Here is a 25479-nt window from a genome sequence, read left to right on the forward strand (position 1 = left end):
AGTAAATGATAGGGAATTTTGTAGAACAGAGTGACCTAGGGATACATGAGAATAGATGGTAATGAAGAAGACTTTTAGCATACTTGGGTTCATTAGTCAGGGAATTGGGACATCATGTTATATCTGTACAACACATTGGTAAGTCCACATTTGGAATACTGTATGCAGTTCTGGTTGCCTTGTTGTAGGAAAGATGTGTAAATCTGAAAAGCAAACAAAAAAGGGTCACCAGAACATTACGGGAACGAGGGAGCTTGAGTTATGAGGAAAGGCTAGATAGGCTGGGACGTTTTTACCTGGAGCATCGGTGGCTGAAGGGTGACCTTGTAGAGATGTCAAAGTCATGATGTGAATAGATATGGTGAATCGTCACAGTCTTTTCCAAAATTTAGGAGTCAAAATCTAGAATGCATAAATTTGAGAGGGAAAATATTTGAGAGACCTGGGGCCACCTTTCACACACAGGGTGGATACCCCTGGTATCCGGCACCTATGTGGATTGATAGATGCTGGAAAAGTGTATTTCTGGTTGCTTGAGACTTACTCTTACATTGCCTAACTAATACAAGGGCATTTAGAATAAACTGTTTAAAAGAAATAAGGCAAAAATGCAAAACTGTGCTTACACTGATCAAACTTAATTTGCATGAATATAAACCTTAAAGCTATTTACTTTATTTTCAGTCACATTCTTTGAAAATGTTTAACTGTCGCTGCATCTGCAGGTTCCTACCACTCTACAGACCCACCCAAAAGATGAACGTTAATCCCTTCTCCTCCTCCAAGCCCCTGACTGGGGTGACAATTACTAAGCAGGGATAAGGAAACACTTAAGAGAGTCACCGCAATGACAAGTGGCATCAGCCAGCTCTTCATCATTTTATTCAAACACTGCTTTATTCAAATTTTACTCAAACAGCTGCTAAGAGCATGACCAAGACACCTTGCCAGCTGAATATTTGCTCCCATCTTCACCAAAGGTTTATGTGTTACTTCAAAGAACATTTACTTATACAATTTAAACTTGGGTTATTGTATCATTCATTCTAATTATTTTTTTGCCGGTTTCTTGTGGCTTCTGGTTGCTTGAATTCTGGATACCGAGGGTTTTACTGTATATGCAATGAGTTGCCAAAGGAAGAGGTGGGGAAGGTACAATTATGTCATATAAAAGAAATTTGAATAGGTACGTGGATAGAAAGGGTTAGACGTTATATGGGCTAAGTGCAAGCAAATGGGATTAGCTGATGAGCAACTTGTTTTCATGCTGATTTGCTGTATGACTTTAGGATCATAAGATTATTCCATGAAATGGTGGTGTAACTTTGAAGGCTGTCATCTTCATCCTGCTAAAGTAATCATAAGGGCGGCATAACTGGAGTAGTTAGGGTGGCACAGTTGACGTACAGGTTAGTGCAATGCCTTTACAGCACCAGCGATCAAGGCCGGAGTTCAAATCCACACTGTCAGTAAGGAATTCATATGTTTTCCCCATGTCTGCATGGGTTTTCCCCAGGGTCTCCGGTTTCCTCCCACCGTTTGAAACCTACCAGGGGTGTAGGTTAGTTGGATGTAAATACGGCGGCACGGACTAGTGGGCCCAAATGGCCTGTTACTGTGCTGTATGTCTAAATTTAAAAATGTTTAACTTCTGACAAGATTGGTAATAAGATGGCGACTGAACTGCAGAAATCTTTATAATGACTATTGTCAGTATAATTAGGTAGGAAGTTTTAGAATTTTGAGCTATTTACTGTAAAGGTTACTGTTAAATATTTTCAAGTCCAGGATACTATGATGTGGAGGAGGAATGGGAAATGGGATTCTGGTGAGGGAATTGTTGCAATAACTACTTTCGTGTAAAGGCCCCTGTCACCTCATCTCTAGAAATCAACATGTATGGACCATAGCTGTTATGTGTGGAGCAGAGTTGTCCTGGTGACATTGAAAGTAAACATTAATGTTTAAGTGTTTTGATAAATTGCACTCAATATTTGGTTTGTAGATGCTTGGGAACGAACCCATTTATTGCTCTTTGGACGCACGGAAATTCTGTCCACAAAATTCAACCTTGGATTGTACACGAGTGAACTGTCCAAGAGTTGTCGCTTACTTAGATACAGTGGAAAACTTTGTTTTATATGCTTTCCAGCAATGTTCCCTCTAATTTTTAGTAGTAGGTGCAAAAAAACTCTTGTGTTGTGCAAATTTCTTTTCCTGTGACAAAAGTATGTGTGCTCTGAATGCTTGTGCAAATGTAAAATTGAAATTTTCAAGATAATTTTGGTGCAGCCTGTCTCGTGGCTAATAAAACTGTATTGGAATGTTTTAATATAATACAAGCATGATTGCATTCTATGAAGTAACATATTTAGTTAAGATTTTATTCTATACTGTACTCTGAACTACTTTGTGCACACATGAATTTCCTTTGTGCGCTGGTTACAAAACTCGCACAGCCTGGAGGGAACAGACTGTCCACCTATCCTTGAATACAACAGGTAGTACAAAGCAAAACAAAAGTGCAATGTTACGGAGAAAAAGTTCAGCTAAAACAATGCAAGGGCATCATTTTTCTACCAATGCGAGGTCCACTCGATAGTCTGATAACAGTGGGGAAGTACGTTGGTGTGTGTGTGTGCTGAGAGGGGGGAAGAAGAGAGTGCCACCAGGATGGATTGGAGCTTTTAATATGTTGACTGTTTTCCAAGGTAGTAGAGAGTCTAGATGCAAGGGTAGGTTAGTTTGCGCGATAGCCTGGCCTTCATTCACAACTCTGTTATTTCTTGTGGTCTTGGTACTGCCAAGTTGCTCTGCCCAAGCTGGGAATCATCCAGACAGGATACTTTCTGTGCTGTATCTGTCTAAACTTGTAAGAGACATTGGATGCATGCCAGGTTTCTTGAAGAAAGTTGAGGAATTGGTGTATTTTCTAGGCTGTAGCATCAACGTGGTTGGGTTAGGAGAGCATATTGGTGACATTACACCTGAAACCTAATATTGATTACAATATCAATTTGTGATACTGTCCAAGGCATGTTCTTCACCCCACTTTCTGAATTTGTTTTGTTGACCTGACACCATGCCACTATACTCCTTGTGTCTGGCTGATACGCGGTCTTGTCATTGTATGAATTCTTCTTTACACATGTGGTAACATCTGTAAACTTGTAGAAAGAATCAGCAGGCATTTGATAGAAAAGCAAATGTTGAGGAAAATTTCAGACAAGTTCACAAATTCAGTAGGTCCTGATATTATTGTTAATTATAGAATGCCATTGCAACTACAAATATTGGATATCACAAGCTCACTTTCTTGGTAGTTTAGATAAATTCATATGCAGATTGGTTTGTAAACTGTTTCAGTCTGGGGCTGAGGTAATCTCCTATTATTAGTTTAGCATCTCCAGACAGTTCAAATTTATGCGACAGACACATGATGAAGAAATCTTAGGAAGGTTATATTTGCGAGAGAGAGAACATGTCTCACCCCCTCCTTCCCCATTCCCTGTCCAACTAGAATGGAATGATTTTTCTTTTTGTTGCTTCTTTCTGTCCTCTTACCGTTTGGTTGGATTTTAGTCTTGTAAGATACATTTTATCAGTTCTTTATAGATTGGTGTGTACTATTGCCGTTTTGTACTCTCTGATCGTTGAAAGTCAACAGCTGTGTACTGTTCATGTTGGTGTATGAAATAAATTTGGCAGAGTTATCATTATTATTGGTATGAGCTAACCATTTTGATCTGTTTACATGACAGGTATAGTAAAAACCCCTGGTATCCAGCACCTCTGGGGACTCTATAAGTGTACTTTGTGATCGCTTGTGACTTAATCTTGCAATGTCTAATGCCTAACAGGCAGCACAGTTAGCATAGCGGTTAGTGCATTGCTGTTACAGCGCCAGTGACATGGGTTCAAATCTGCCACTGTCCTTAAGGGGTTTGTACGTTCTCCCCGTGCAGTCGTCTGCAACCCCTTGAAGCCACTACCAAACACGGACACAGCCATCTTGGGTCTAGATCCCATAGTCACATGATTTTTAAATAAACTACTGTTGGCTCCTTTAACAGGCTGTTTGAAACTAGTACGGAGCTGATGGCGATCGGACTAGGTGGTTGGACCAGCGAGGGAGTGCTGTGTCTCTGCTCCCTGCTCTCCAGGGTCCACGCCAGAAGCAGCGTGGCATTTTTCCCCCTGACATGAATAGCCCTACAAAGATTCATCTTTTCTCTTGAATCACCCTTAACGTGCCTAAAGCTGACTTGAGTACTTTTAAGGTCCATTGACTGATATGTGAGTAAGTATAGCTGACATTTTATGTACCGTAATGAGTATTACAGATTTAATGAGCCAAAACGTCATTGTTGTTTGGGTTGTGCATCTTTTATTAATTAGATTTGCCCTTGCAGGCCACTACATTTTTTCTAGAGATACAACCAAGTTGCAGGCCCATCTGAGCCCGTGCTGCCATAATGCATCAATTTACCTACAAGCTCTATTCATTTTTGAGGGTGGGAGGAAACTGAAGCCCACTGATGAAGCCCGTGCAAACTCCATTTGAACACTGGTCGATGGCGCAATGATAGTGTTGTGCTAACCATGCCACCCACTGTAGGACAAATGCTGAAAATGGAAACCAATGACAGCGCAGGGAAAATTTGAGGATTAATGAACAGGGGAAAGAACTCCATAACTTATCAAACTGGAGGATTTTTAAAAATAACCAAATTAATGGCCAAGAATGAAATCAGAATTGTGATTTTTTTTTTTTAATAAAGAGGAAAGTAAATAGGGGAGAAAAAAAATATTGAATTAGAAGACAGGAGGCTGCCTGGAAATGGTGAACTTGATGACCTTGTGTGTAAAATCATTGGCTGATAAGGATCAAGTCTTGGTTTCAGTTATTTCAATGCCAAATTAATTGTTGCGAGATATATTTTTCAATGAAACAAAGAGCTAGCATTTTGTTTCTCTCTGAAGTTGAATCTTGGATATATGCTTGAATTATGATTAGTTGGCTATTTTTTTCAATAAACTATGATAAATTGTTGTCTTAGTTTTTGCTTTCATTAATACTCTAAGTTGATAATTTATTATAACTTTTTATGTAAGAGTAAAATTGTTTTCCAAATACCAAACAGAAAACCTCCCCATTTTTTTGCTTCAAAAACCCTCTTACTTTCTCTTGTTTCTCTGACCACATTCCTCCTCTTTCCCCTCCCCTGCCCTCTTTACCTGTCTGTCACCCGTACCTTCCTTCCTTTAGCTCCCCACCCCCTTCCCTTCTACTGTCAGAGTGCATCTTCCTCAGCCCTTGGTTTCTTCCTCATCACCTCCTAGTTTACTCTTCCCCTCCTACCTATCATCTCACGACCTATACTCCACGTCCACCCTTTTTCAGGTATCTGCCCGTTTTTTTTTTGCTATTTGTACAAAGGGTTTTGGCCCAAAACAACTATCTTTTTACTTTCCGTGGATGCTCCTGACCTGCTGACTGCCTCCAACATTTGGGTTTTGTTCCAGTTTTCCAGCATCTGCAGTCTGACATGTTTACCAGATGTTGTAGCGTTGCATAGAGCTGCATGAAAGATATCTATTCAGACAAATAGTGCTGGTACCGTATATATTGGTGTGCAAGTCGAGTTGTGAAACCCAAAAAAAACTCTCAAAAATATGGGTGTTGACTTTTACACTGGATATACTCAAATTCACCTCAAAATCCAATCTGTGCTGATTTGGCGTATAAGTCGACACTTGAAAAACCAAAAAAAACTGTCTGCAACAGATTTTCATGGACCCTCCAGCCATTGCCCATAGATCAATCCATGCGATCTTTGGGGATTGATGTATACGTTGGTCAATAGCCCATCTCAGGCATTGCAAGCTTTGGGAGTCAACTTGTATGCCAGTCAACGGGCACCTCAGGCAGCAAGAAAATTGGGGTCGACTTGTATGCCAGATATACCATAAACCCTTAAAATGAGGCTGACATAAGAGGGTCAACTTGTATGCCAAAATATATGGTATTTATTCCCCTCTACCCATTCTGTGAATCTCACCATCCTTCCCGTGGTAGTAATTTCCACTTTTTAAATTTTCCTCTTGGATTCATTAGTAATTTATTTTAAAGATTTTGATTCCCAAAAAGAGGCATTCTCTACTTAATTCATAAATTTAAAGTTGCCTGCTGTCTTTCCTCAGAAATGAAATGCCCCTATTTGTTATCAGCAGGTAGTTGTAACTCCTCAGTGCAAGATTATTTATTTTTTGTTTTGTTTCCAGTGCTAGTCCTTTCAATATGGCACTTGGTGATTGGTGTTCACTTGTCCCAGTTCCAATGCTGGTTTCATATAACATCACTGTAACTGAATTCTCGCCAAGGATTGTATACCATGGCTTTGTTAGCACTTGTCATTCCACTGTGGCTTTTAATTATTTGTTTGCCTGTAGATTCCATTCAGATTCTTGTTTTCTGTTGTGCATGTATTCCTAGTTTATCCTTAAGATACATTAACTCGTATTTATCTGTACTAGACTTCACTTGCCACTTAACTGTCCAAACTTCATTACACAAGTGCACAACAGGGGAAAAAAAACCACAATTGAAAATGTGAATTGTTTCAAATCAGAAAGACTGTAATTTTTACATCTTTCATAAAACCAGACATTAAAGTGTTTTACAAAAATTCTATTCATATAGTTAGTTAGGTGAAGAAAAATTTTGCATCTATCCATTAATGACCTGCAAAGCATTGGTGAAGATTTCATTTTTCTGATTTGGAGCATTGTAATTTTGTTCAGGAGAACCTATTATATTAAAGATCATACTTGTTTAAAATGTTGGTGAGCAAAATCTGAAAATCAGTTCACCAATCATCTACTATCCTCTGGCTCACCCCTCTCCCTCACTCTCTCTTGATACAGGGTCTCAACCTGAAACATTGACAATTTCTTTCCTCCTATGGATCTTGCTTGAGATTCTAGATGAGAATGGAAACAACGAAGCTAGGCCTAAGTGACATAACCTGCTACAAAATAAAATCTAGGGCAGTAAGAGACAATAAAAGCTGCCTTCTATGCCCAATTTGACCATCAGAAAAAGGAAGAACCACTACACACCACCTTGTACTCTGCTCCTCTTCTGTCAGTATCTGAGGATGATGTGCAGGCTACATCCAAGAGAGCATCCAGTCTGGATTCAACACCATAATCCCCTCAAATCTTAAGCTAAACTCCCAAGACTTGGGCCTCCATTCCCACTATGTATTTGGATCCTGGATTACCTCACCTGCAGACCCCAATCTGTGAGGATTGATTAAAAACCGCTCCTCCACAATCTCTATCACTGCCGGAGCACCACAGAGCTATGTACTTAGCCCCCTTTTCTACACCTATGACTGTGTGGCTCAGTAGGAAACACCATCTACAAATTTGTTGATGATACCACCATAATGAGTCAGCATACAGGAGGGAGATTTTAAAAATTTGCTGGATGGTGTACTAACAACAATCTCCTACCCAAAATCACCAAAACTAAGGAGCTGATTGTAGACTTTAGGAAGGGAAAACTAGAGATGTATGATCCAATGATCATTTGGGTTTCTGAAGTAGTAAGGATGAGTAAATTTAATTTCTTGGGAGTCACTAGCTTGGAGGATCTTTCTTGGACCTAAAACGTGAATTGTGAAGAAAACTCCTTAGGAGTATCGAGAACCTTGGCAAACGTCTTGGGCACGCAGTGGAAAGTTTGCTGACCGACTGCATTGCAGCCTGGTTTACGGGCACCAATATCTCTGAGCAGAAATCCATGCAAAACGTAGTGGACACAGCCGGGACACAGCAAGTAAAACCCTCCCCGCCATTGAGAACATGTACATGGAACACTGCCATCATAGAGCAGCAACAGTCATCAAGGATCCAGACCACCCAGGACATGATCTGTTTTCACCGATCAGGGTAGCACAGTTAGCACAGTGCTGGTACCGCACGGGAGTCTAATGGGCAAGATCAGGGAGCATGGTATTGGAGGTAAGGTGCTGACATGGATAGGAAATTGGCTAAGAGATAGGAAACAAAGGGTTGGAGTAAATGGGTCTTTTTCAGAATGGCAGGATGTGACGAGTGGAGTGCCTCAGGGATCGGTGTTGGGTCCTCAGTTGTTTGTAATTTATGTTAATGATTTGGATGAGGGGATTATAAATAACGAGCAAATTTGCAGATGACACTAAACTGGGTGGCGGTGTGGGGTGTGAGGAGGATGTAAGGAAAATGCAGAGGGACTTGGACAGGCTGGAGGAGTGGGCGGCTAAATGGAAGATGAATTTCAATGTTACAGCACCATTGATTGGTATGAGAATCTCGTGCAGTTTGTGCGTTCTTGTGTCTGCCTGGGTTTCCTTCCAGGTGCTCCAGTGTTCTACCGCCCTCCAAAACTTACCGGGGTTGTAAGTCAACTGGCTGTAATTGGGCAGCTCAGGCTTGTGGGTTGAAAGGGTGCTCTATGTCTAAATTTAAAATTAAAAAATCGGGAGGGAGATATAGGTGCTACAAGACTCATATCGCCAGGGGTTCAGGCACAGTTGCCAACCCTCTACTATTAAACTCCTAAGCGACAAACTCAATAAGAGACCACATTCTTTGCACATTATGTATCACTGTATTTTTTTTTCTCTGTATTGCACAGTTTGTTTATGTTTTTCTTTTTGTACATATATCTTCAGTACATTTTTTTTTGCACTACCCATAAGTAGAAATGCTGCCAGGAAAGAATCTTGGGGTTGTATGTGATGTCACGTATAGACTCTGATCTTTGAACTTGTTGAGTTCCACCAGCATTTTTTTTGCTCTGAAAAATTATGCTACTTGGCAACATTTTAGGGAGACCTAAAGTTGATGCCTCTCATTCATTTTAATAACTGGACCAATTACCTGGATACTGATTTTAAAAGCTGGAAAAAGCAGTCTTGACCTGAGCTTAAAAAAAAATTCAAGCTCTAGTAAAGGAATAAAGTTGGATTATTCAAGCAGTTACCCTTTGTAGAGCTCGTCGAAAGAACCAAAGACTTGTTGATCCAAACCAAGGCTTTTATTAGCAAAAGACCGGAGCTCTTCACAGGTGGCCGACCAGTCCGGAATGATCCGACCTGGCTAGGGACACAACCCTTTAAGGCCCAAACAATAGGTGTGGCTTAGCTCTCAGCCAATCGCTGTAAGCACAGTCTAGATACAGTAACTATATACACTATGTACATTGGTGATAGATCTGTACTATCACACCCTTGAATTCAAACACTGGAGGATCTTTGGAAATGATCACTGACTGATCTTTTTCCTGAATTGGATAAACTTGAGTTGGTGGGGGGGGGAGAGAGAAAGAGGTTACAGAAAACCTTTGGACAACTGTAAGTTCAAATAAGAGCTGTGGATTGATGTACAGTGTATCAGTTATGAAATTGAATATGATGGTTACAACAAACCTCACCCCCCCCCCCCCCCCCCCCGCATCACCTACCTGAAATGTTATACATGATGAAATGTGAAATATTTAGAATCCTGTCTATATGGTATTTTAGAAATAGAAACCTTCCTTGCAGTGTAGACAGCCTGGCTCTGATTGACAGGAATTTCAAATGAACTACTTTATGATAGATATTGATGTTTATATTAATCAGTGCATTCACATTTTGTAAGGCCATTTAACACAAACTGAAAAAGAATTTTTACATTTTCATTTGTTTGTTACAGGTGTTGCAGGTGTTCTTGTAGGGCATCCTTTTGACACTGTAAAGGTGAGTTTTTAATTTGAAATGTGACTTTAAATATTTCTGACACTTTTACAATCCAATCTCTGCTTAAAGTACCAAAAAAGTTATTTTCTTAAAAGAAAAATATTTCACAGTTTTGCTGTTCTTCACAATTGTATCTCGAAACATATTAAACAATCACAGGAAAAACTATTGTTAATGTTGTTTTCTATTCAGACACATTCAGCCACTCCAGGTAATGATTATCTGATTGGCTCCATGATTAAGCTATTACCTATTTAAATGTTCAACAACTCTTTGTGGATTTTGAGCTCTGAACTGTTGGAGCATTGAATGTGTCTGAATGAGTGAACATTATTTACCTCAATGGAATAGTTTATTTAAATCTATGATTCAGTAACCTTTTCCCAAAGACACACAGAAGTATAAGCCCAAGTCCCCCATTTTAACTTTATTGAACTTTTTTTTTGTATGGTTTTAGTGATTTATTTTTGTGAAAAAATTTGTTAAGGTTAATATCAGTGTTCATGGATTTAAACATTGATTTTATATCTTAAAACTGCAATCCCATCGTAAAATGTTAAAATCTTTGGACATCCTGATTTTATCTGGTTAATAACAGTAGTCTTATAGCTAAAGTTTAATCAGTTGAATTAAATTGTTCGAAGCTCCAATTGTATCTCTGTTTCTGGTCATTGAACTATGTGATGACTGAGAGAAGCTCACATGGCCCACTTGAATAAACAGGTTTTTGGCTTTTTAAGCCAGTAGAGGACATGAAACTGGCAATGTGTCAGTCTGGGTCTGATGCCATCAGCCTCACCTGTTCTGTAGATCAAGGGGGAAATCTCATTCCAAGCTATATTTCTGTCCCCAATATCACCTTATTTATACAGCAACGTGAAGTAAAGAGCAGGATACAGTATCATTGGTGGAAATGTTGGACATTAGTGATTCCTGAAGTAAAATAGCTTGAAGTACTGAATCCACTGGGTATACCTGTTATTGATTAGGCCACAAATTAGAATGTGTTGCTATAACAGTGCAGGGCTTAAAAATTAGCTTGTCCACATGATGTATCTGCACCTCCTATCTGCTAATTTTAAACCAGCATTTATGATGGACTTCTGGAAGCGGGAAACTAGTGGTGTGCCTCCATGAAAAGGTATGATAGCACACAGTGAGAAGCTTTTTAAAAAAAAAAAAATGAAGACATGAGACTGCAGATGCAGGAATCTAGATTACAAAAAAGCAAACTGCTGGAGGATCTTGACAGGTCAAGCAGCATCTGTGAAGGAAGAGATGGTCGAAATTTACAGTTGTGACCCTCCTCAAGTCTGTTGAGACAAGATTGTCAGTTTAAAGAGGTGAAAGGTAGGGACTATCCACCTATCATTTAACACCCTTCACTTTCATCTCTATACTGGCTGTTTCTGTTACACTGTTCTCAGACACACTCTGAAACATTGGCCATCTTTTTTGACTCTGTAGATTCAAAGAGTTACTTAAGCATTTTGGATTTTTTTAAAAATAAGAATCATATGTTAGTGAACACAAGAAAGAAAAGTCTAGTAACATGTAAGCAGAGGGGCTATAAATGATGGCATGTGTCTGCATCAATGTACACCATGGTAGATTCAGAAGTAAGCTTGATACCTGCACTATAGATCTGGTCACAATTGAAGTAATGTGATGGTACTCACAAGGGGAAGAACATGAATAAAGGACAAGGACCTCTTTGGTAGAAACAAATTATTTGGCCTCAATGTATGAGATTGCAGGAGAAATTTAGAGATGGGGGTGGGATTATCAGGAACTGCATAACATCCTCTCCCTGCCAAACAAAAGTTTGTTGTATTTGATTCGGCATTGCATTTCAGTCATATCTAAACATTTGTTTACTCTGTGACAATGACTGGTGCAATATTAGTGTAGGTAAATGGGAATTATCATTCGAAGTATTATGTTTAATGGCAGCCAAAAATTTTAAACTATGCTACTGATGCATTCATGTCAAATTATGAAGCCACCTTTTCTTGTTATATTCATGTAATGTGTGAAGTTTGTTGCGTTTAACTGCTTCTACTTTCTGAGCTAGGGGCTGTCCTCATTTACAGCAAAAGTGTACTTTGTGATGAGAGATAAGCCTCATCACGGGAGAGTTTCTAGTAAGTACAGAAAAGGTGATGTTATATATCCTTGTTTCTGTCCGAGTAAATTTAAACTAAGTGACTGTTGCTTTCAACAAAAGCAAAACTGGTTTTAAAAACATAAAATATATATATTTATTTCTTGTAAACTTTATAGAATGTAAATTTTAAACATACGATTTTAAGTATTTGTAGCAATAAATGAATGCTATTTAATCCAAAATATCACTCCACAATTGCATTTATGCTTTTAGAATAAGCTGTGGACAAAATGCCTTTTTATTAATCCTTCCCAGCCAGACCTTTTCCTTTTTCTAGACATGTGTTTGTTTTCTAGGTTCGACTTCAAGTACAGAATCCTGATCAACCACGTTACCGTGGAACACTGCATTGTTTCCAATCTATCGCTAAACAAGAGTCTGTAAGTAGCAAGTGGTTTAACATTTTTCTGGTTGCACCAATTTTTATATATAAAAAAAAAACTTTTATATTTTCTTAACTCATTCCCCTATTAAGATGATTAATTGAGCACAGCAGATGTTTTGGAATTTTGCTTTACAAGACCATTTTCAACTAAAGGTATAGAAGAGGAATACTGTCAATCTCTTCAATTAAAGAGAAGCATCATAGTCCAGTAAACAATGTCCTCACTGAAAATCAAATTTTCACTTTCATTGAGGAACCATTGGATATTAGGCCTGGCCATGACCAATAAGATCACTTGTTTGGGTAACATGAGCCAAGTTCACCTAGATCAGTGATCAAATTTGGAATACTTGTTCTTTATGCAAGAAAATAAGACTTTGTGGATTATTTTTAAAAACACTAAACAGATGGATTGCTTTGACAACAGATTGTTTGTCCTTTTGGCAATGTTTAACACATCAGTTTCACATTTTTGGTATTATGTACTGTAGAAAAGAGCTGCATCCTTTCTGTTTAAATCACAAGTTCACATTCTTTTACACAAATTTTGCTTAGCTATCATTCTATTCCCACCACTTTACATCTGCTTATTTTAAAATACATTTTGTTCATTTTCAAAAGCGTTAAATTGGCACAGATTTTTTAAGTATTCATATTAACACTTACAAACCTGAAACTTCGAAACATCCTAACAAACAAATTGGACATTTGAAGTGCAACTACAGTTAAGATCCCAAATTAAGAACTTCCGACTTACGGACTACGCACGGCTTCAGCAGTTCTCAGCTCGAGTAAGTAGAATGCTCTCTGCCATTTTAAATTGGATCACGTTGCTGTTGAATGTGTGTACTTCAAGAAATTGACTCCAGTAGTTTTATATGCATAGAAAGGTAAAATATATACTATATCAGTGGTTTTCAAACTGGCCCCTAAACTCTCATTCCACCTTAAGGAATCCCTATGCCATAAGTCCTCTGTGATTAGAAAGGGATTCCTTAAGGTGGTATGCAAGTGGAAAGAAAAAGTTTGAAAAGCCACTGTTTTAATTGTACCTAATTGACTCGTTATGTGCACGGTTTCATAGCTCCAAAGGAAATGGGCCAATGACAATTTTTCTCAAGCAAAATATTTCAGTAACATTTAGGTCTAGAGCAGTGATTCTCAACCTTCCCTTCCCACTCACATATCATCTTAAGTAATCCCTTATTAATCACAGAGCACCTATGGCATTGGGATTGCTTAAGATGGAATGCAAGTTTAGGGGAGCAGTTTGAAAACCACTGTACTAAGACAAATATTTGACTAACTCATGCTAAGTAAGAACCATATGGATCTGTTCTGTCTTACTACAAATTCGACCTAAAGACAGACTTAAGAATGGATCTCGTTTGTAACCCTGCGACTGCCTGTAATGCTTTAATTTAGTTGCTGTATATTGCAATCTCATCAGAAGTGAGAGGATGATTCTGCAATTGATTCCAAAGAAACCTACTCCGAACTTAATGAACTTTTGAATTTTTTTCCCCCTTTCTAATGATAATGCTTAGATTGTAAAATTTTTCAAATAACCCCTTTCCTCCCACCCCTTTCACAATGTAAATCCATACACTGTCAGGGCTTACAGTTGGCAAGGTCACTTACATTTTTATAATAGTAGCACTTTTTAAAATTAAAATTATTTGAACCATATTAGTCCAAATATGGTTGCCATATTTTTATAAATGCAGTACAACTCTAATTATCTGAAATGGTCGAGACGGAGCCTATTTCGGTTCAACTTTTTTTCGGAGAACCAGTCATTTTTTAGAAACAGCCCAGTAGCAACAGAAAATCACTTATAACAGTGTTTACACAACAACAAACAACAATGGAGGGCTTTTTAAGCATTAAAATAATATTTAATTCTCACAAAAAAAAAATGCTGGCCATCGCCAATCACCAACACTTCCCCACCAAGGCTCTACTCGTGCCCAGGAGCCTGAGGTCTGCCTGCTGCTGCAAAAGCCAGAATTCCCGGGACATTTTGGGTCCGGAAAATTTTCGGATAAATGAAGATTTCTGATTTGTTTCGGATATCCTAATTTATCGGAATATTTTTTTTTAAATTTGGAAAACTGAGCATTTCAGAGAATCTGATTTCGGATAATCGGAGTTGTACTGTACATTATTATTTGTTCTTTAGACTATAGGTGATTTTTTTTTTTCCATAGGTATACAACTGTTCATCTCTGTCTTCCATCATATTTTCTGTAGAGGGAAGTCGGATTTCCAAGTAATCGCAATACGTTTCTTAGTCAAAGCTAAGGCTATTTAACAAATTACATTTGGAATTTAGTTACTTTATTACTTATTTCAATAAAATTGCCCAAGAGATTAAGCTGCCAGTTGTCCATGAAGGCCACCCCGTTATTTGTGTTAGTGTTTCTGTAATATCCTACCAGAAAGGTCTCTCCTTCACACAAGTAGCATGTTACACATCTAAACATCTCCGATATTTTTGATTTATGTAATTTCTGTGGTGTGAGATATAATTGGTGTAGAAAATTATATTGTACTACTCCATATCTTGCATTTATAATTGAGGTCATGCTCTCCAAACACCAATCAGACCAGCATCTTTCCATTATTACAACTCCTAAATCCGACTCCCATCTCTTTCTTGATTTCTGTAAACCTAGTTTTGCACTTTCATTTTGGAGCACAAAGTACATTTTAGATATAAATTTAGGTATGTTCTCCAGCCAAATCATTTGTTCTGTCTCACTAATTTCAGGTGGGGTCAAATTTGGACCCCATCTTTCTCTTGATCTTTTTTTACAAACTTTGCAGACAGTCTTCTACCTCGTTCTTGGTGCTTAGATTGGTCTTTCTGTAGGGTCTCTTAATATCCAGTCAATCAGATTAAAGATTTTTTTGGGCATTAAATCAGGAAATAAAATGCAATAATTTTTTTCACTCATTCAAATTTTTAGGAAGTTAAATAAAGATTGGGACTTGCACATAGGTAGAAGATGAAATGTAGTGAAATTTTACTTTTTGAAAGGGTGGAATTTTGAAATGGCTTCACTTTTCTTTAGACCAACATTTCAAAATTCCCTATTTTTTTTCCCCCAAGGTCAGAGAGTGATTCCGAGGTAATTTTACCTCAGTATGCTATTTAGTTAAGTCATTATTTCATTTGAGTAAGCTTAACATTTTCAGTCATTTTTACAATAAAAGTAATTTGAAATTAAAGAATGAAGGTTGACTCAAGTCATTTCTTTGTTGATTGCTTGTGTGAGAGCTAAGCATGTGTGCTTGTGGAGCTGAGGACGTGAGCTCGGAGGTCATGTTACACCTTTACAAAACATTGGTGAGATCATTCTTGGAGTTCTGTATTTGATTTTGGCCACCTAGTTCTAGAGGTTTATAAACATGATCAAGCCCTTCAGCCCACGTGACTTTGCTGAACATGATGTCCAAGAGAAATTAAAACGCTGCTTGCACCATTTAGAAATCCCTCCATCCCCTTCATATCCATGTTATCTCGAAGCCTGCAACTCCTATATTTGCTTACACTATGACTCCTAGCAGCCATTTCCAGGCACCTACCACTCTTTATAAAACAATGGCCTTGTACATCTCCCTTAAACTTTCTCCCCCTTACCTTCATCACACTCACATCATAAGGGGTAAAAATAAGGTAAATAGTCTTACTATTTTCCCAATAGTAGGAGAGTCTAAAATTTGAGTGCAGAGATTTAAGGTGAGAGGGGAGAAGATTTAAAAGGGATTTGTGGAGCACCTTTTCAGTCAAAGAGCATGGTGGGTATATGGAACAAGCTGTGAAACAGTGGTAGTAGCAGGCAGTGGTAGAAGTGGGTACGCATAATGTTTATAAGACATTTAGGCAGATACGTATATAGCAAATGTTGAGAGGAATATGGGCCAACCACAGACAAATGGGAACCGATTCGGTAGGTAACTTGATCATTATGGACAGGTTGGATAAGAAGGCTGACTTCCATGCTGGAAAAGTTGGGAGGAGCTATCACTAACAGCTGATCTTGAATTCTCATATTTAATTATCTGAAGACTTGGTGCTTGGAAGTGCAGGATGGTGGCAGCTGGTACTGATAATAGAACTAATTTTCTGCCATTGTATTATGAACACTTTTTCTGGTATTTTGTTGTTGAGAGGCTAGTTGCAAAGTTAATACTTATCCTTTGAAATATGTTCCTGCTGTAGTGACAAATGTTCATCCATTATATTCTGTTTGAGGCATTTAGAACCATAGAGAACCATATAAAATGACAGCAAAGAAAACAGGCCATTTGGCCCCTCTAGTCTGCTGAAACATCATTCCTCTGTTCCCACTGACCTGCACCCTTTCCATAACCCTACAGACCTCACCCATCCATGTATCTATCCAATTTATTCTTAAAAATTAAGAGTGAGCCCGCATTTACCATGACACATGGCAGCTCATTCCAAACTCCCACCAGTCTGAGTGAACAAGTTCCCCCTAATGTTCCACATAAACCTTGCACCCTAAAGCCATGTCCTCTCATATTTATCTCTCCTACTCGAAGTGGAAAGAGCCTACTCATATTTACCCTGTCTACATGCCTCATAATTTTGTAATCTTCTATCAAATCTCCCCTCATTCTTCTACTCTCCAAGGAATAAAGTCCTAACCTGTTTAATCGTTCCCTGTAACTCCACTCCTGAAGTCCTAGAAACATCCTAGTAAATCTCTGCATTCTTTGGATCTTACTGATATCCTTCCTCTAGTTTGGTGACCAGAACTGCACACAATACTGCAAATTTGGCCTCACCAATGTCTTGCGCAACTTCGCCATAACATCCCAACTCCTATACTCAATACTTTAATTTATGAAGGCCAAGATGCCAAAAGCTTTCCTTACAACTCTTTCTATCTGTGACGCCACTTTCAGGGAATTGTGTATCTGTATTCCCAGATCCCTTTATTCCTCCGCACTCCTCAGTGCCCTACCATTTACTGTGTATGTCCTACCTTGGTTTGTCCTTCCAAAATGCAACACCTCACACTTATCTGCATTAAATTTCATCTGCCAATTTTTCAGCCCATTTTTCCATCTGGTCCAGATCCTTCTGCAAGCTTTGGAAACCACTTTTGCTGTCCACAATACCTCCAATCTGTGTGTCAACTGCAAACATGCTGATCCAATTTACCACATTATTATCCAGATCATTGATAGAGATGACAAATATTGATGGTCCCAGCACCGATCCCGGAGGCCTCCAGACTGTGAAGCAATCATCCACTACCATTCCGTCTTCTCCCATTCAGCCAATTTTGAATCCATTTAACTAAGGAAGGATAAATAGTCCTTCACAACACACTCGTATCAAAACTTGTACAGTCTATTTTTATAGGAAATTTATTATATTATTAAGAACTGCAGAGTTCTTTTGTGTGTTGACTCTCATTTTTGGAAAGATACATATAAACACATTTCATGTGTGTCTTTGTTGTCTGTGATATTTAGGGTAAAGTTTAACATTGGCCAAAAAAGAGTGGCAATTGTTTGTTCGGTCCTGTTCTGCAGGTTTATAAATTATATAAACAAATATTCAATGATCTGATCGTTCAGAAATGTCATTAGTTGAAAATAAAACATTGAAAATAAAAAAACAGTACAAGTGCTACAAATCTGACTTAAAAGCAGAAAATCCTGGAAACATTCAGTGGGACAAGCAGCATCTAGGGAGCAGGGGGAGGGATTTGACATTTTGGTCCAAGACCTAACTGACAAATCTTGATAGTTTTTTATTTAAGAACAAAATTTGTTTCCTCAAAAATGTATACAAGAAATACAAAACAATACAGAATATGAGTTTTTGTTTTTTTTGCATTCATCATATCATCATGGTGGCCCTAGAACACTAAACATTTCAAGTCTTTGAAGGGCTATAACATTGGACCCAGCCCCTTGGTGTCTAAAGGTAGCAGGACCCTAAATTCTTTCCCTTCCTCACAAACCTTCTATTTGACTGTGTCAAACTTCAGGACATTCCTTCGTAAATACTCCTATAACTTGGAATGTACAAGGTGAACATCTCTGTCATGAAAAACAAAAGTATATATTTCATAAAGTTGATAATTTGCCAACATCTCTTGATGTTTGTCTTAGTCTTGGCACCTGTAGATCAGGCATTTGTTGTACAGCTGCTCAGGATGAATTTTGATAAGGGCCCTTGCATTCGATAGATATCTTGAGGATAGCATGTATAGGGAGTGAGGATCCTACTATTCAGGAAGGGTCTGTCTGGGAGGGCTCTCTCACTGCCAGCCAAACAAGTGAGTTCTAGTTTGGACAGTCTGCTTGGGAAACCATCCCACAGGATCCATTATGTCTGTCTCCAATGTAGGACGTTCTGCAAAGCCTCTGCAACCAAGTAAGAGATGGGCAGCAAGTGCATGAGAACTCCATCACTGCAGGCTCATCTCCAAGTTGCACACTTTCTTGACTTGGAAAAGTTGGGAGGAGCTATCACTAACAGCTGATCTTGAATTCTCATATTTAATTATCTGAAGACTTGGTGCTTGGAAGTTGCAGGATGGTGGCAGCTGGTACTGATAATAAGAACTAATTTTCTGCCATTATATTATGAACTCTTTATCACTGGGTCTGAAACCAGAAACTTACTAACCAACAAAATTGTGGAATTGTCTTGTACAGAGCAGTGCCATCTCAAGGGCATTTGTGGATGGGCAATAAATGCTGCCTTTATTAAATGCAGAAAATATGTGAAAGTACCAAAGTATAAATTGTTAATTTCATATAAATTTTTTTTTTTTAAAAAGAGCATAACTCTTTTTGAAGACTGGGTATCATTGAACAGGGTACAAAGATAGAATTTGTTTCTAGGTATATTATAATTGTATCTCATTTTTAAAATCTGTCTTTTCACATTTTATGCTGCAGGTTTTTGGATTTTACAAAGGTATTGGTTCACCAATGATGGGTTTGACGTTTATCAATGCGATTGTTTTTGGCGTTCAAGGAAATGCAATGCGTCATTTGGGAAAAGATACACCATTTAATCAATTCTTTGCAGGGGCTGCAGCAGGAGGTATTCAGTGCATCATCTGTTGCCCCATGGAACTAGCAAAAACCAGGATGCAGCTTCAAGGCATGGGTGAATATCAAGCTAAAAGTAAAGTCTATAAGAATTCACTGGACTGTTTGGTTAGAATTTATAAAAAGCAAGGAATTCGTGGAATTAACAAAGGCATGGTGACCACCATTTTAAGAGAAATACCTGGCTTTGGCTTCTACTTCCTTACATATGATTGTCTGACTAGGGCCTTAAATTGTGAACCTGATGATAGTTTTGTAATTCCTAAACTCCTGTTTTCTGGTGGCATGTCTGGGATTACATCTTGGATCTCCACCTATCCTATTGATGTGATTAAATCCCGATTGCAGGCTGATGGAGTTGGAGGAAAAAACCAGTACAATGGCATCATGGACTGTGTCCGTCAGAGCTACAGGAAGGAAGGGTGGCAAGTGTTCAGTCGAGGGCTCACCTCTACCCTTCTGAGAGCGTTCCCTGTCAATGCTGCTACTTTTGCCACTGTTACACTCTTCCTCATGTACTCAAGAGCCGATGAGAGTTGCAAGGAGCAGGAGGCTTCCCCAGCAATCCAGCAGCCTTCAAGCCTCTAAAACCAGTGCCCCCTTCATGATGCTTTGTGCAGAGTGTAACTGCTGTGATAACTGGATTTTACTTGGTCTATTTTTATAAGTGAAATGATCAAAAAGCATTGGTGTGTAAATATGTAAGAATTAATTCTTTATAAAATATAGCCCTGTGTTTTACTTTTAACAGAATTCCATTAATTACATTGTTTTGTGAGCCTACAGCTTCATACAAATGAATGTATATCTATTTAATTAATAAAAATATGTAGGAAAATGTGGGGTTTTATTTATTTGCCCTTCTGCCTCCACCCTCCCATTCTCTCCCATAGTTGTAGCATGTACTGTATATAAAGCTAATTAACATAGCTAATCCAATGCCCACCAGTTTCCGTCTGGCAAGTAACAATAAATTATACATGAACTTTTGCCGAATATAGTTTACACAGTCATCTTCTGACTGTATCCAGCGTACTGGGATTTTATAAGCAATAAGTGGTTTATTAGCATCCCATGTCGATGTCACGAAAACAGATCATTTGATGTTTGTAGGAATGTGGCTGCTTCAAAAGCAATTCATTGCTTGTAAAGCACTTAGAGCATTTTGAGGCTGTGAAGTAAGCTGTAAATGCAAGTCTTCCTTGTGTATAATTTAACGTTTAGTTGCATTACAATGTACTTGTACTTTCTCAGCAGTCAACATTTAAAGTGAGAGATTATCCTGAATGATTTATTTGAATGTTACAATCAATACCTAAATGGTAATAGGCCTTCAGTACTCTACATATGTTGCATTTATTTTTGTTGTTGCACAACATTGCAATCCTGTAGCCATTTTCAAATTTTCATTTAATTTCCGATTTGATATTACACGAGCTCAATTTTAAAATCAAGGCTGTTCCTGCAAATCTGGCTGTAACATTTTAAATTTTTGTCCTCCATCTTTCCCCACTTAATGAATTTTTATTTAGTTTGTCTTGATGTTTTGAAAAGGAATTATTACTGTATAGCAGCTGGCCAGCAAGTCCTACAGGTGCCTGCTGAGTGGATCAGCTAACAGTTTCCATGCAGATTAGTTTCCTAATGCTCAAATAAATTCTTCAATGTTAAACTATTAAAGATTCAGACTATTAACTGTTTTGCCTTTCCAAAGATTGACATATTGAGAGGATCCATACTGGTGGATTGTTAAGATACTGGGATATACAGTATTAGCTACATTGAGATCTGTTAAAGAGATTTGTGCATCTTAGTATGTTTAGCAGCTGAAAGTTAAATGTTTAATTTTGCCTTCTGGTGAATGAAAAAAAAAACAAAATGCTGGTCTGGGTAGCAGTAGGATTCTGACAATATTTTTTAAAATGCAATCAAGTTATTGTCAATGTACAGTAGTTTTAAGCTTTATTTTTCAAGGAGAAAGTTCAAGCGCTCCTGGTTTCATCTCCCAAAGCTTCCATCACTCCTTTTTATTGGGTCATTTTTAATGCATGAATCCCACCTGCCCATTTTTATACATTTCTGTGAGGCATGTTTTGATTCTGGGCAGTTTACGTAACATTAAATGACTGACAATGGGTAGAATTACAGGATTTAATTTACGCTGTAATTTGGGATAAGTGCAATACATACTGGTCTGAGATGCTGATTAGCAAATATTGTACCATCTCCAGGACCCTTAATGGGCACAGAACACTTTATTTCAGTGTGGGGGGTGAGAAATTGTATGTTCCTAGCACCAGGATCAACTTTCTATCAAGCAAATTGCATTTTTGAAATGTTTGCCTCTGGAAACCTTGATGAATGTCTGAACAATTTCCATTTCAGATTGAAAATGCATGCTTGATTAACACTGGTTTGATTTTGGTCAGTGAGTTTGTGTTGTCAATTACTACTTTCGTCCTATTTTACAATGTGTACCTTACTATGTAAAGTACCTTATGAAGACTGGAAAGGAAAATAAAATCCATATTCAGTTAAAATTCTTGTCATTTTGTGACTTTTAAAATATTTTTGCCCTCTCCAGCACTACTATTCGAATACAAGTTCTAACCAAATCTTTGCAAGTTACTGTTGAGTTCTTCCCTTCGGGAAATATCAGAAAAGTGTGATCTTTTGAAGTAATTTACAAATTCTTTTTCAAAAATAATCTTAAGTTTCGTGTGGATTTACTTAAAATAACTATTGTTTTGCTTATAATACTGATATTTGGAAGAGTTCTACATAGTTAAAACATTAGCAAGACAAACACAAGTAAACTTAGAATTGTCTCGTAATTTTTAATTGAAAAGTTTGAAATGAAATCCAAATTAAAGGTGAAGGAGGCTATTCCTATTTGTTCTTACTGCCTTTCTACCTCTGCTAACTAAATTACTTCTAACTTTTCAAGCCCCGATTGAGCTGAAACCCTGTTGCACCATGCAGATGCAACCTGAGCTCTGAGAACCATCAGCATTTCTTTTAATTTCAGAAAATACATTATTTTGCTTTGGCACACAGACTATCATTATACACTTGGAACATGAGGGTCGGGGTCACGTTACTAATCGGTGTTCGGGAGATCAGCAGCAAAAATTGAGAGGCATTTTTGAATTTCACCATGGCAGCTGTGAAACCTCAAATTCAGTTTCATATTTTAAAATTTAGACATCCAGCACATTAACAGGCCATTCTGGCCCTCAAGCCCATCCTGCCAAATTTATCTACATCTGGGTAAGTTTCAAATGGTGGGAGGAAACCAGAGCACCTGTTGAAAACCCACACAAAGAACACAGGAACTCCTTACAGACAGCAATGTGATTTCAACCCCAGTCCCAATCGTTGGCTCTGTAACAACATAGAGCTAACTGCATCGCCCAATTAATTAATAATCTGGAATAAGAGGTTAGAATCAACAGTTGTAAATATCTAGTTATCAAAAACAATTTAAAAACACCTAGATTAAGACACCTATCTCAGTCATTCCTAAAAAGATCTTTGTGCATTTTAATGAAAGAGTTGCCTTTAAAATAGCAGCTCTCAATCATAACTTTCTTCCAATGTGCACCTATTTCATCATCATTTCCTTTCCAGTTCATCTGTAGGATAAACCACTACAAACAGGCTAACGGGTGCATTTAATGGGATTGAGCCTGAGTGACTTTAACATTGGCCAAAAGAAACCAGGAGCAATCCAAACCAGTGGATCCACTCTCCATCAGTTGATAGATTAATATTCTTCAATGTTGTAGACTTGAAATCCAAGGCCAGGAACATGGAATGTTGGAATTGGAATCGGAATCTAGGCACAATTTGGAGGAATTCTGCAGGTCAAGCAGTATTTATGGGAGTAAAAGAATGATCAGAATGTGGGCAAGAGCCCTTAATCACCTGATAATGAAGCATTTCGGCCTGCAATGTTGACCATTCTTTTTTTCTCCCACTGATGCTGCTTGGCGCACTGAGTTCCTCCAGTATTTTTTAAGCTCCCATCATCCAGTGGATTGGCAGAGCGCCAAACAACATGCCTGCCAAACTGGACTCATGATAATTGTGTGCTGCAGTGCAAAGAAGCACAAACTATGAAGGCAGTATCTCAGGCTTAAAACGCACTCTAAGGTTCAGTATCCCTTCTGGCTCTGTGTGCTCTACTCCTGCCCAAGAGTCTTTATATGGGGCCAGTGATTGGCAGGGAGTAGGTGGAGCCAGACTCCCAGGTTACCTCCCTGAAGGTACAGTAGGTTGTCCCCTGCAGTAGGCAGTGCAGGAGGGCAGACAGTCCAGTGGTTGTATCACCACATTCACTCCTTATAATGTCCTGGGGGAGAAAAAAAGTGTCCACCACAGTCTTCGTGCCAAGTATCCACTAAAATATAGAGTAGTTGGGAGAGAAAACATTTACAAATTCAGGTGATCTGTTGGTCGCCGTTGCCTCTGCGACCATCGCACGACAGGCTTTTGGTCAATGGTCAGTGGAGACAGGGCCGCCTGAAGGTTGGCTGGTTCTGGGGTGGTCAGGGCAGCCAGTGGTGTGCATGGTAGTGAGGGGATGTAGGTCAGGGGTGAGTCCACAGGTAGTGGGGTCCTGTGGTTGATGGTGGGTGGAGGATGTCTGTACAAGGAGAGTTCTGGAGATGCCAGGGGTACCCGGGTTGGGGGGCTGGGCTCCTGCCACATCTATTGGGGTACACCACATAGTTGTAATGTGGTTTAGCATGGAGGAGGTGCAACTGCTCAACCAGGGGGTTGGATTTGTGAGCCCTCATGTCTATGGAGGAGGATTGGTCCCAGAGACATCAACTGATTTCCTGGGGAAGGAAAGGCGTTCCTGCGGGGTCTGGTTGGTAACTACATCAGAGTGACCATATGGCATGGAGGGCCTCCTGCCAGTAGTTAGTAGACCATCCTTTCAACCCAAGGACCAGGAGGACTGCCTTCCAGATTACCCCGTTCTCACATTCTACTTGCCCGTTGCTCCTGTGGTTGTAGCTAGTCGTGCAACTAGATGCAATGCCTCGTATCACCAGGTACTGGTGCAGCTCCTCACTCATGAAGCTGGACCCCCGATCACTGTGGATGAATGCCGGGTACCATAACATGGTAAAAAATCTGCACCAGTGCCTTTATAACAGAGGCGGTGGAGGTATTGTAGCAAGAGATGGCAAACAGGAAACTGGAGTATTCGTCTATGACCTGGAGGAAATAGACATTCTTGTTTGTGGAAGGCAGTGGTCCCTTAAAGTCAATGCGAAGTTGCTAGAAGGGCCAAATGGCCTTTATTACATGGGCCTGTGCTGGATGGAAGAAGCGTGGTTTGCACTCCGCACAGACCCAGCAGTGAAGGGGAGATTTGGGGATTTCACAAAGTGGTACAGGTGAGTGATGCCTGGGTGGCAAAGGGTGTCATGCAGCACCTGCAGTTGGTCGGACTGCATGCTGGTTCAGGTCTGGGACAGCATCGGGGGAGTCGTTGAACTTCCCTGGCCTATACTGCCTTGATCATGTGGGGGAGGGGGAAGTTCCATCAGAGGGCACATGCATTTGAGGTCGAGACTGATGACATTATGCTCCACGACACACCCAATGATGGCAAGGTGGGTGGTGCTGAACACGCACTTCTCCCTATTATAGGTGAGATTTAATGCTTCTGCCATCCAAAGGAACTTCTCCAGGTTAGCATCGTGATCCTGCTGGTCGTGGCCACAGATGGTGACATTTTACAGGTATGGGAAGGTCGCTCTTAGATTATGTCAGTCTACCATATGGTATATCTCCCTCTGGAACACAGAGACTCCATGTGTCTCTAAAGGGGACTCAGTGGAACTGACGCACCTGTCAGCTTCAAAGGCGGTAATAGGGCTTATCCCGGGCATGTTTGGGGACCTGATGATAGGACAAATTTTAGGTCAATGATTGAGAAAACCCTGTACTGGGCTATCTCGTTGACCATGTCAGCAATATGGGGTAGTGGGTAGGCGTGCAACAGGGTG

The 25479-nt window shown here is 39.2% G+C and overlaps 1 protein-coding gene across 5 annotated transcripts in view; it reads left to right on the top strand.

Moving 5' to 3' along the window:
* slc25a29l (solute carrier family 25 member 29-like) overlaps positions 1-21993 on the top strand; it is a 62646-nt gene extending 40653 nt beyond the window's left edge. For 3 of the 5 annotated variants that reach the window (XM_069916436.1, XM_069916440.1, XM_069916437.1), the window contains exons 2-4: positions 9748-9791; positions 12255-12338; positions 19298-21993. In XM_069916436.1, the coding sequence (XP_069772537.1) occupies positions 9748-9791; positions 12255-12338; positions 19298-20041 (872 nt within the window). In that variant the 3' untranslated portion in view covers positions 20042-21993. Of the gene's footprint in view, positions 1-9747; positions 9792-11865; positions 11936-12254; positions 12339-19297 lie in introns of all 5 variants that reach the window. The other 2 variants (XM_069916438.1, XM_069916439.1) reach the window with 2 other exon arrangements.
* Positions 21994-25479: the final 3486 nt, after the last annotated feature.

Source organism: Narcine bancroftii, chromosome 2, assembly GCF_036971445.1.
Source record: "Narcine bancroftii isolate sNarBan1 chromosome 2, sNarBan1.hap1, whole genome shotgun sequence".
NCBI lineage: Eukaryota > Metazoa > Chordata > Chondrichthyes > Torpediniformes > Narcinidae > Narcine > Narcine bancroftii.